Source organism: Priapulus caudatus, unplaced genomic scaffold, assembly GCF_000485595.1.
Source record: "Priapulus caudatus unplaced genomic scaffold, Priapulus_caudatus-5.0.1 Scaffold319, whole genome shotgun sequence".
Taxonomy (NCBI): domain Eukaryota; kingdom Metazoa; phylum Priapulida; class Priapulimorpha; order Priapulimorphida; family Priapulidae; genus Priapulus; species Priapulus caudatus.
Window position 1 is genome coordinate 125,119 of NW_014577380.1, and position 13,106 is coordinate 138,224.

The 13,106-nt window shown below is 44.1% G+C and overlaps 1 protein-coding gene across 1 annotated transcript in view; it reads right to left on the reverse strand.

The window, feature by feature from the left end:
* The window catches only part of LOC106808976 (alpha-actinin, sarcomeric-like), a gene marked incomplete in the record, with an annotated part of 27,820 nt that extends 16,111 nt beyond the window's left edge, over window positions 1-11,709 (reverse strand). Inside the window, 5 exon segments of the mRNA XM_014811914.1 lie at window positions 755-836; window positions 3,271-3,349; window positions 5,106-5,193; window positions 10,494-10,580; window positions 11,475-11,709. Of these exon segments, the coding sequence (XP_014667400.1) occupies window positions 755-836; window positions 3,271-3,349; window positions 5,106-5,193; window positions 10,494-10,580; window positions 11,475-11,619 (481 nt within the window).
* Between the last annotated feature and the right edge of the window lie 1,397 nt (window positions 11,710-13,106).

The following is a 13,106-nucleotide window of genomic DNA, read 5'->3' on the forward strand; positions in this document are numbered from 1 at the left end:
AAGAAGAACGAGAAGAACAAGAAGAATGAGAAGAATGAGAAGAAGAAGAAGAAAAAGAAGAAAAAAAAGAAGAAAAAGAAGAAGCGGAGAAGGAAGAAGAAGGGTGTATTAGAGAAAAATAAAAAAAGGCAAAGAAGAAAGAGGGGCGGTGAAGAAAGAACTAGAAAATAATAATTAACGATGAAGGTAAGAAAAAAGACAAAGAAGAAAAAAGAAGAAGAAAGAGAAAGAAAAGGAGATGAGTTCGAAAGAGAAGGAATAGAAGTAGGAGCAGGAGAATGAAGACAAGAAGGAGAAGGAGGAGGCTGAGAACAAGAAGTAGGAGCAAGAGGCTGAAGACAAGAAGTAGAAAGAGGAGGCTGAGGACAAGAAGTAGGAGCAGGAGGCTGAGGACAGGAAGTAGAAGGCAACAGAGAAAGAGGCGGTGCGGAAAGTAGAAAAATAATAAGAAGAGGAGTGGGGAGAAGGAGGAATGGAAGTGTGGAGGAGGAATAAAAGTAGGAGGAGGAAGAAGAAGACGACGGAGAAGGACGTACCTTCGGCATCCAACATGCGCGGGATGTCTTCCAAAGATGAAGAGGAAGAGGATGAAAAGGAGGAGGAGGAGGAAGAAGAAGAAGAAGAAGAAGAGTAATAAAAAGAAGAAGAGGAAAAATAAGAAGAAGAAGAAGAAGAAGAAGAAGAAGAAGAAGAAGAAGGAGGAGGAGGAGGAGGAGGAGGAGGAGGAGGAGGGGGATGAGGCAGGGGAATGTACCTTCGGCATCCAACATGCGCGGGATGTCTAGATGTTTCTCAGCGATATCGAATGCCAAGTTCAAGTTCTCCAACGGGTTGTCCTGCAAGACAAGGTCACGTACGGGTCAAGGTCAGAGAAATGTCAACTGCGCGTCGCTCTTTCTCTTTCTCTCTCTCTCTACCTATATCGTGGCGTTGGTAGCAGATTACGTTGTTAGCTCTCGCTTACTCGTTTAGATCTTGTCTACATACATATATGCGTACTTATGTAATACATATATGCGGCGTTAATGTTGAGCTATTATTTAGCTATTAGTTATGTTCACAAAGACAAAATGTTATTCTCAACATTTAAATTTTTTGTTTAGCGAATTTTCACCGCCAGGGCTGTCATAGCGATTACGCGTTAAACAAAAAATTTTACGACGAAACGTTCAAACGAGAAGAGGTGTTAGAATACGAACCCAATGAAGAAAAAAAACAAAATCGAAACGACACCAATTTTACCACAAAAAAACCTTGTCGACGGAAATATATTTACGAATCATGAAAAAATCATCGGGGAATAAAAAAATTCCCAGCTAGAATATCAAGCAGCAGCAGCAGCAGTGACGTCATGCTGCCACCTCTCAACGTGGCGAGTGATCATATGCGGAAGCAGAGTGCAAGCGCGAAATGAAGTATGAAGCGGGGAAAAACCCCGATCTACCGCAACATGCAGACAGACGAGGGTGATGGGGTGACGGGGTGGTGTCTGGGTGTGTGTGTAGAGGTGTGGGGGCACACGCGTATTGGATGCGGGCACACACACATACACATAGAGAGAGCAACACTATTTTGTCACGACGAAACAACTGTTTGCACGCGGAAACAGACTCACTTACCGCCTCATCTCTTTATCGCAGGGCACGCAATGCCTACAATTGCTAAATCATCATCATCACGATTTACGCGTGGTGCACGGTAACCTAAGCAACGCAAAGACTCTGACGATAGCCTGATCAACTACGCGCATGCGCGGATACACCCCCTCCCTGCCGCCACCGAGTAATGTTGGCCTGACCTTAAGATTGGCTGATAATTAATTAAGTTTCAATTAAGGTCGTAATGATGAGTGGCGTCACGTCTTTAATTAAATATAGAAGCGTCAGTCTGCCAATTTGGGCACGCGGTTCGAGAAATTTTGCTCAAACGTCTGGCTCGGAAACGAATGTTGCACTGCGTTGCAGACTGTTGTAGCAGCAAAAGCTGGAACTATACAACAACGACGTGCAACATTCGTTTCCGTAAACTCCCTTCATCAGCTACTATGTTACTTTACTCCTGTAGGAAAACAGTGAACCACGTGCCCCCCCCCTCACACCACGTGACCGTCCCCACGTGACTTCCACGTGACCCCTGATTGGTTAGCACTGTGTATGCGCGTCCCCTACCGGCGCTGGGATACACTACCTTAGAGAGCTTGTGATAGTCAAGCAGTTCAGGTCGGTGTCTATGGATGAGCGCACAGAAGGCTAAACCATCCTTGAAGCTGCAAGATAGGACGCACACCGTGCACGCACACTGAGTACAGTAGTAGCCTAATGCACAGAGACGATGACGATAGCCAGGTGGGGTGGGGTGTGGATGATGACTGGATGTCACCGCCGCCAGGTGGCGTGGTGAGCAGACGAGAGCGCTGTCAGCGCCTGGTGGTGATCGTTGGTTTTGAATTTCGCCGCATGCGATGTCCGAATCTACAAAGTGTGTGTGTGTGTGTGTATGCGTGCGTGGGTGCGTGCGTGCGTGCGTGCGTGCGTGCGTGCGTGCGTGCGTGCGTGCGTGTGTGCGTGCGTGCGTGCGTGCGCGCGCGTGTGTGTGTGTGTGCGTACATGTATGCGTGTACGTGGAGAATGTGAACCCACATGAAAGTCATGCCACTGCAGTGTACATTCACGCACCCTATGGGGAGGGAACGTTACACTGGGAGCCGGTCCATCCCTGGAGCCGCCATGTTGCCTAGAAAAACATTTCTATTTCTCCATTCTCTTTCGCTTTAGCTTGCGTTTTTCTTCTTCGCGCGTAGTGAAATTTACGCGGTCAAATTTCTTTTAATCAAAACTACCATTAAAAACCAATTCAAATAACCAAATTCGCGCGAATTTTTTTATGACTGATTTTTATTCTAGAACGATGTTCGTCCTTCACGACCTTCAGCATGAGTTGATAATTTTCGTCAATGTTTTTGCTTTTACGGGATTAACGCAATCGCATTAACTTGCGAGCACGACAGCACTCCAGCAACATGGCGACTCACACGAGCGTCAACCGGAGCAAAGAGAGGAGAAAAAGGAGGGTGGGTAGGTACAGCACCACAAAAAAACAAGTTCCCACGCTGGAAGAAAAGAAAAGATGAAAACAAGAGAGAGAAAAAAAACACGGTCGAAAGGTTGCCAACATCCACAACAGATGGCGCCACACCATGCAACCGGTGTCGTATGCGGTGTGCACGAGCGTCACGTGGTCGTGCTGCACACGGCACTCACAGTCGCTAACCTTCCGCAGCTTGTGGTAGTCGAGCAACTCTGGCCGATGACGGTGAATGAGGCCACAGAACGCTAGACCGTCCTTAAAGCTGTGCGGAAAAACGCAATCAAAAGGATAAAAGACATCGTAGGTAGATTAAACCGCCCCAACGATGCAACAACGTTGCCTGCAGCTCCACCTATGTAACTCTCTACATTAGGTGGCGCTAGTGACAGAGCGATCACTGCCTGCAGCTCCACCTATGTAATGCTTCTCTTCACAGCAGGTGGTGCTGGTGACAGAGCGACGTGTTACATAAGTAGGGCCAGATTGTACGCGTGTACCCAAAGACTGGCACACACGTGAGTAATTTTACTCAGTCAAATGATGCATGCGTCAAAATACTCACGTGAAATATTTTCAGAGTCCGCCGCACACGTGAGTAAAATTACTGAAGGTATAAGTGGTAATGTAGATCACGTGGCTGCACAAAATGGCGAATACCGATAGGTCGAATGCCTCCGAAGATGAAGAAATTTTATTGTTTCTTTTACTGTGGTTTGCTTGGTCCCTTTTCTCCATATCTTTAAAATCGGGGCTACTAACGACGTATAAGCATTCATAATCGGGTCAAAAATCTACCAATTTGTCTTCCGATAAAACATCCGAGACTACGCTGGGCGCAGCCATCTTTAAAATGATTTAAACGCATGCGCTGTGAATACCAGTGTTGAGAAAATTTACGCAGGTAGCGCGCACACGTTGAATAATTTGACGCGTGAGTCAAAAATTATTATACATGTTTGATATTGAGTTTCTTGATGCATGCGTCAGAAACTCAAATAAAATCCGGCGCACACGTGAGTATTTTGACGCTTGCATCATTTGACTGAGTAAAATTACTCACGTGTGCGCCTGGCTTAAAATTATTGTCCGAATATCTGGGAGCCATTATCATCCACAATCGTCAACACTATCATAGTAGCCGGGCGAAATGTAGGGCATGATATACTTAGAAATAACATTACAATATTAGTCGTGAAAAGAAAATCGTCAGATGTGATGTTACTGACAATGGTTTAGAAGAAACTGTAGAGATATTGCACCATATCGTCGCTTGACAACGAACTATCGAGTATAATTCTTCTTTTTTGCTAGAATTCTAAGAATTTTCTCTGTTAAGATATTTATCACGATCCACTTGCTAGTTGAAATCACATTTTTCTTTGGGGACGAGTTTAATTAAAGGGCCTAGTTTACTTTTTCAGTGCTGTAGGAGGCGGGTTATTAAACCCGCAAGTCTCTGATAGTAAGAACATTATATGATAAACATCTATCACGCTTAGTTAGCGATGAAGTAAGCTAACGCTCGCAGTATTATTAATAATTACTACTGCTTAATTAATATTTTAGCACATATTATCATGCCCATGCGAATGTCCGTCAGTGCGCATGTGTAGTAAAGATGGCCGACGTGTACTGCATATTTTCATTGTTACTTCATCTGTACTTCGTACAGCTGTACATTGTATCTTCATCTTACTCAACGACATCTGTGAAACCAAACTATAGATAGCGAATATATCAAGAGCTAATAATATAAAGAGCTAATGTATTATTAGCTTTTGATTATGAGCATTTCGTACTACTGGTCTATACGTAATCACATTGGTGTTGTTATAAATCAGATTAGTGTACATAGATAAATTAGGGGCGAACGAATTACTGATCTAATTGTAAAAACATTATTATCGATATTGATTGATAATAATGTTTTTACAAATAGATCAGTTGTTCGTTTACTCCCTCATTAACATATCGATAATCGATTAACATATATTATATATCGATCAATGGGGGCGTACCTAAGATGGAAGTTCTGTACGTTGCAGTTCTTGTAAGGTGCAGTCTTCCTCTGACACCACAGCAGCAGACCCTCCTTGGCCGTCAGCTCTGTTGAAAGATAACGGAAGAAGAACCTGGTTAATAATTATATATCATACATGACATATATTTGTCAACTGATAACTGATAAGAACGTTGAAAGATAACAGAAGAACCTGGTGACGAATACTGCATCATACTTAACATTATACGAGATAGGTGTTAACCGAAAATGCGGGACGTGATAGGAAGAAAGTAACTGTTATATTTGTTTGTATAGGAACAACAAAGTTGTTCAACATCCCAAATAACGAGCGCAAGTGTGTGTTTGTGCCTGCGTGCGTGTGTGTGGCTGTACGTGCGCGCGCGCGTGTGTGTGTGTGTGTGTGTGTGTGTGTGTGCGTGTGTGTGCGTGTGTGTGTGCACGCGTGCGTGCGTGTACTTATGAAGGGGTGGTATACGAGCGGGAATATAGCCACAGCTTTGTTACCGAGTTAAAGACGTAGGTATGCATTCTATAAAAAACACACCGCAGTTTGTTTATACATTGTTGGGAGTAAGAAAAAGAGCGGCGGGATGCAACAGATATTTGGCATTGACACCGTTGGACGTGTACGGACCATAACTAGCTTTATTAGTGGAAGGAAAGCGAGTAACACCCGCCATGTTTACTCATCTTCCAGATCCCTTCTCTCCCTAACGATGAAATATGTTTTACTCGACTACTAGAGGACTAATTCTTCTTGTACTTCTTCCGTGTATAACAGCTCGTAAAAGATGCTCAAATATTCTTAACCATAATCGTGAAAGAAACGCCCTTTCTAGATAATGAAAAATGCTTGAATTTTATTTATAACCAATTTATCTAATGGGTTGCGTAGTAGGCTAAAAAATCAATAGTATAATCTTTATAATCAATATCAATACCAAGAGTTAATAATGCCTTAAAAATGTAATAGTAACGGTCATAATAAAAAGATTATTAGCAGCATTTGATCAGGGGTTAATAATAACAAATTGGCATGATAAAAAATAAACATGGTGAACATGATGACACGATTGAACTGACAAAAAATGACATTTGTCATTATTATCCCTCGATCATACTATAATGAACTTCTCAGGAATTCGCATCAGTTAAACTAGAACTTAACGAGGCGCTGTATTGTGTGTGTTTGGTTAGTCGCGCTGTATTTACAACCTTCCCCTTCCCTCTTCCTTCCCCGCAACCATCCTTTCCTTGCAGCAGTTGTTCAACACGTGTACACGACTGGTCAACATGGAATTCGCGCAACATGACGCACCATGTGTATACTGGACATTATGACCGCGCATATACATATATATATATATATCGCGTGCCAATATGTTATGACTTTATCTTTGATGCCGCTCTCCTCCTCTCTCTCTCTCTCTCTCTCTCTCGTTCTTGCTCGCCGTCTCTCTCTTTCTCTCCCGTTATTACTCCCCGTCTTTCTCTCTCTCTCTCGCTCTCTCTCTCTCTCTGTCTCTCTATCTCGCGCTCTTTCTCTCTCTTCACGCTGGTAAGTAGGTCTGGTAAACATTAAACGGGGTTTGTAGGCTTCTTCTGTTGGCACATTTGGCAGCTATACGCCGTCCTGGCGGGCTGCCTGTTACGCTACAACTGTTCCTCACTGGTAGGTCAGGCTCCGACAAATCTTCCTTCCCGTACTCCCTTCCTCCTCTTACCTCTCCCCTCCCTTCAGACTCCACCTCCTCTCAGCCTCTTCCTCCATCCTGCCTCACCCACCTTCCTTCCCTTCCTCCTTCAGAACCACCCACCCTCCCCCTTCCCCACCCGCCCACCAACTCAACCAACCTCACACCCACTCAACCGTCCTTTTACACTTAATCAGTTCCAAACAATCGCACATGCTGGTCGGTTACACATGTTCCCAATACCCAGGTACCAGGGTGTATGCCCACCGGCACTACAGTTCCATGCCCCCCTTCTCTTTACACCGAAGCACCGAAGCTAATATTGCCGAAACCCTAGCTGCCAGTGATAAAATCATTATAGTTTTTTCTTGGGGTTCTTCCCATTGTGGGTTTAATACGTATAACGTAGGAAAACTAAAACTAAAACGTTGGACTTGTGAAGATGATGATTGCCCCCCCCCCCCTGTCTTCGCTTGACTGCGCGGACACTTATCGGGATTTTATCTGATAACGTCTTGTTTATTGCTGCTTGCTCCGCGTTTTAAGGCCTGCGAGCCGGGTCGATCGTCTCGCCACCTATCGTAGTTCCTCGCAAGCTTTTTGCCGTTGAAATTTTATTGTCGGGTACTACTGTATCGGAACATTAAATACTACCTCAGCATGTGTGGCAGCATTGCAGATCTCTGGTACCACACGCGATTGCAAGAAACATGCTCGCAGTTTCTAACTATGTCGCTTGACATCAATTTTTAGATCTGAATAATTCTAATTGTCATATTTACCACATGATCTGAGGGGGAAAGAATGAAAGGCCCATTTCAACTGACGCATGTAAAAATATTTTTTTCCTATTTCTCAGTTAAATGCAACGGTAATACTCAGTAGGCTTTGCCCAGTTTTTAGGAGTAATTTATCAAGCAATTACCGGTTACCAGATAATTAAAATCATTCAAATCCCGTGTCCCGAAAATTACAGGGTACACATGTCGACCTGACAGCGTCAACGTTAGAAAAATGTGTCATTTTTCAGTTAATTAAAATAACATTTACCGATGTTTATTTGTGATTTCTTGTTTTCATGGGTAAATTATCCGATATGTTAAGGTTACCGGTTTTCTGATTTAAAATGGTCGAATCCAGCGTCCCGAAAAAAACCGTTCCTTCACGCTATTCTCACAATGACCTTGCAACTTTTCAATCGTTCGCATTTTTTTGCGATACTATTTACACGAAACTTGGGGATAGAAGGAGAGAGGGGGAAGGGAGAGAGGGAGGAATGGAGGAAGAAAGAAAAAGGGAGAAGGAGGGAGAGAGGAAGAGGGAGAGGGAGGAAGGGAAGAAGAAAAGAAGGGGGAGAAGGAGAGAGAGAGGAAGGGAGAGAGGGAGGAATGGAAGGAGAAAGGAAGGGGGAGAAGGAGGGAGAGAGGAAGGGAGTGAGAGAAGGAGGAAGAGAGGGCGGGAGGAAGGAAAGGAAGGGAGGGTGGGGAGAGTGAGAGAGGAAGTGAGAGAGGGAGGAGAAGGAGGGAGAGAGGGAATGATCGAAAAAAGGGCGGGCGGGAGAGAGGGAGAGAGGGAAGGAGATAGGGAGTGAGTGAAGGAGGGAGGGTGAGCGGGGGGAGGTCTACCCCGTGCTTGTGATATATAACCGTTCCACTTCGTTTCCCCGCAGTCTTTAAAAATAAGAAAAAAAACTTATATTCGGGATATCTACTCGCGTGCGTACTACGTACACTAACCCAGCTATATATTCTAATATAATTCTCCGCATTTCTCACGAGGCTTCCCCGGGCACTACCTATACTATACGCTACTGCACGCTCCACTCACGATGTAGAATTAGCCAGCATTCGTAGCGTGGGTCGCCATCTGTAGCTGGTTAGTATTAGGGGTAAGCAGAGAGTGCATAATTACACGTGGAATGTGCATATGTGCTTCATTCCGGACTCACTCCAGCACGTGTTTGCATGGCGGTCTACTATACATACCGAAACACGCAATCTTATGCTCTATACCAAATTATAATGGTAGTGGTAATGGTAATGTTATTGTAATTGTAATTGTAATTGTAATTGTAATTGTATGTAATTGTATTGTATTAGTAATGTAAATGTAATAATTGTAAATGGTAATTGTAATTGTAATGGTAATAGTAATGGTATTAGTAATTGTAATGGTAATAGTAATGGTAATGGTAATAGTAGTTGTAATGGTAATAGTAGTTGTAATGTTAATAGTAATTGTACTTATAATGGTAGTGGGAATATTATAGTAATAGTAATATTAATGGGACGAGTAATTGGTAAAATGAATGTGGGCACACTCTTAAAGGAGAAAGAGGAACTGGGGAGTTGTCCGCTCCCAGTTTCTCAAGGGAGAAACGATTTCCCATGCATTTCTCGGTTAATTAAAATCAACGTGAAGGCAAACGGTCGTGTAACACCGGATGTAAAAAACCATGAGCTTACGTCACGATTCTGTTAATCAATCAGATTTCACGCGAGCAGCTACGTTATATTCTGGCGATGCGTGATTGGCGGAGGATGAGAATGCAGGTCTGATCTCCTATGCGGGCCAAATGTATTCAATGTACGGAGTAGTGCTGGTGGTGGGGGTTGATGGTGGTGGGGCCCCGGGGGATCAAGGGTATAATTGAGCGTAAACTATGGCCACTTATTAGGAATGCTGGGAATGCATGTGAGCTACAAACATAATTGGATCCGCCTAAAAATTTCATCCGCTAGAAGCTGATGGAATTCGATCGGTTTGAACTGCGAGTGTTTGGTTCGCCTGCGCTGGTGACAATGTTAGTATAGATGGCGCTATAGGTGTAACTGGCCATTTATTGCCGAAAGGTACTAATAGGTTATTCATTAGCGCCAATCACGAGCAACACCTAAACACAGTTTCCAGAGATAAAAGAATCCACTCCTATAAGGAGCTACGGGTATTTTTGTGACGGAATTTTAACCATATATCGGGGAATCTTCGGGAAGTATTTGAGGTACAGGAGCAAAACGGTCCTGGTTTAGAGAACTTTTACTGTATCTGAGTGACTTTATTAGCCACATCTTCTATATTTCTTCACCACTGTGATAGTCGCATAGATGCGGCTTCAGTAAATAATGTAATAAATACTGTAATCTCGCTCGTACGTCAGGTTTCTTTAAATAAAATTAAAAGCAGCCCGCCTTTTAATTATACGTCGCGCATGAGCATAGACATGTCTAGTAGGAAGCATTACGCATGCGCACGGAGATTTGACCTTATTACCCCTGTGCCATGTAAAATGTAGAGGGAGACGTTTGACATAGGAGAGATGTCTACTATACCACACCTCTAATCTCCGAATAATAATGAAAGCCTGACGTCTACGAGTCATTAAGTAAATATTATCATTAATATTAATTTATTAACTATTTAACATTAATGATAACTTATTAATAAATAAAAATATTATTATTATATTTATTATGTTATCGACGGCAATCATTCTTAATATATAATATTATTTATAAGATAAACCCAACAGCAACAGTCAGATAGATGCCCCTGACAGCACACTATAACTATAGCAAGAGCAATATAAGCAATATATCGGCGATAGCAAACCTCCAACACAGCGTAACACTACACTGTAACTATAATTAATTGTTTACGTTTCTAAGCTGTATACGTTACAGGCTACTCACCCTCCATGCTGATGTCCTGGATGGCGAAACGCAGGATGATGGTCCAGATGAGACCCAGGGTCATCTTCGCGTTGCCATCGACAATTTCTGCAGAATCGAAACATCCGCGTTTAGTCTCTGTCATACTCTTCTTTTTCTGTCTTTCTCGCTCTCTCTCTCGCTCTCGCTCGCGGGCTCTCTCTCTCTATCTCTCCCTCTCTCTTACATACACTCTCTCTTACTCTTCCTTCTCTGTCTCTCTCTCTCTCTCTCTCTCTCTCTTTCTCTCGCTCGCGGGCTCTCTCTCTATCTCTCCCTCTCTCTTACATACACTCTCTCTTACTCTCTTACTCGTTCTTCCTCAATCTCGCTCCCTCTCACTCTCTCACCCTTCCTCCTTCTCTCCCACCTCTCCCTACCTTTTCCATCTCTTTCCAAGCACTCTCTCCTTGCTCTCCGCTCTCTCCACCCCTCCCTCTTCGCTCTCCTCTCTCTCTCCCCCACTCCCTCTCTCTCTCCCTCACTCTCCCCCTCAACCTCTCCCAGTCTCACTCTTTCTCTCCTCTTCCTCCTACTCCTTCGCTTCTTTCGCCTCCTCCTCCTCCTCCTCCTCCTCCTCCTCCTCCTCTTCCTCCTCCACCTCTCCCTCTCCCCTCCCCTTCCTCCTCCTACTTCTCCTCCTTACCCTCTCCCTCACATTCAGCATCGAAGGAGACAAGCTTGACGCCTTGTTGGCGATGAAGTCCAGCGCCTTGTTGACTCTCTCTCCCTCTCCTCTTCCTTTCCCATCCTCCTCCTCCTCCTCTACCTCCCCCTCCTCCCTACCTCCTCCTCCTCCCACTCCTACTCATCTTTTTTCTCCTCTTCCTCCTCTTCCTCCTCTCCCTCTCCCGCGTCCGCCTCTCCCCCGTCCTCCCCCTCTCCTTCTCTCTCATCACCCACCACCACCTCACCCTTCCTCCTCCTCCTCCTCCTCCTCTTCCTCCTCACCCTCTCCCTTACCTTCAGCACCGATGGAGACAAGCTTGACGCCCTTGCTGGCGATGAAGTCCAGCGCCTTGTTGACGTTGGCGATCTTATGGAACCTCATGCGGCCGCGGTCTGGCTTCGGCAGCTCGTTACCGGACAGTATCTCCAGCAGCAGCATCAGCTTGAGGCCGTTGCGGAAGTCCTGCTCGATGTCCTCGATCTGAGTGCCAGCCTTGCGCAGATGCGAGTTGCACCATGCCGTGAAGGTCTGTAAAGAAGGAGAGAGAGGAGGGGGTTAGAGAAGGAAGGGTGGTTGATGAGATTGTTGCTGTCACTATCGGGTCTGCGGAAGGAAGGAAGGAAAGATGGAATGAAGGATGGACGGAAGGAATGAAAGACGGAAGGAAGGAAGAGAGGAAGGAAGAAAGGGTTAATGCGATTTCCATTGTCGCGATCTGGTCTGCAGAAGTAAGGAAGGAAGGGAGGGAGGAAGGACAAGTTAACGAGATGCTTACAGTCACTATGTGCTATCTAGCGAAACCACATACAGCCAGGGGAACGAGCCTGGGCGAGATTAGCCAAATGAAAAGGTAGTATGAGAAGGAGAAAGAGGAGGAAAAAGAGGAGGAAGAAGAGTAGGGGACAAACGAGAGGGACGAAGAGGAGGAGGAGGGGAAGAAGAAGAAGAAGGAGAATGAGAAGGAGAAGGAGAAGAAGAAGACGACGGAGAAGAAGAAGAAGAAGAAGAAGGAGGAGGAGGAGAAGGAGGAGAAGAAAAAAGAGGAGGAGGCTGAGGAGGCGGTAGAGGAGAAGAAGAGCGCGTATAAATGTAATTCAGATATTGACGGAAAGTACAATCAACTGAAAGTGCTGTCAATCAACCTATCAACATTGCGTTCAAAATTGCGGAAACATGAGGTATCGATGGGCAGACAATGTTATCAATAATCTTCGCAATAATAGGCCCAAACATTCAAGCCTAAATCTTTTTTTGCTTTTTCATTTTTAATCAAACGCCTGTCACAGTGACATTTTAACAGGTGATTTCCTAAACGGTCACTATATGCTATCAGAAGTACATGAATACATATCTATCCATGTACATACTGCTGATGATATCACTCTGGTTTAATGTTTATAAACTGAACAGCAGCAACGCATATTTTAAGAGCTTCTTAAAGTTGAAAGTTAATTTTAAGAGTACCACCCCTCTTTTTTTCTACCGTTTTATTCCTATTCCTATTTATTTATTATTATTCTTTTTCGTATTTTCTTTTCAGATGCCGTGGCGTACCAGTTAGAAAACTATGCCGACACTACATCTGATAATTATGTACTTGCACCGTTTGACAAGTTCTGTAGCTTGTGTTTTCTTCGATGTTTGTAAAGCCTGTGAAAACAGCGTGAGCCCCATTACGAAAAAATGGTGGCTGGTGTTGTTTATTTATTCCCGAATGTGAGATATAAACACGGTCGGAGCTATTAGGCTTCTCTTGACATCGCATCTCTATTGTTCTATATCCGTCAATTCAATTCCAAGTTGCAGGGAGTGAAAGATAGACGAATTAGAAATATACGAATAACGATAATGGAAACAGAGAAAGCGTGAAAGAGTGAGCGGTACATAGACGGAGTGAGGGAGAGAAAAAGAAAAATAGTGACAGA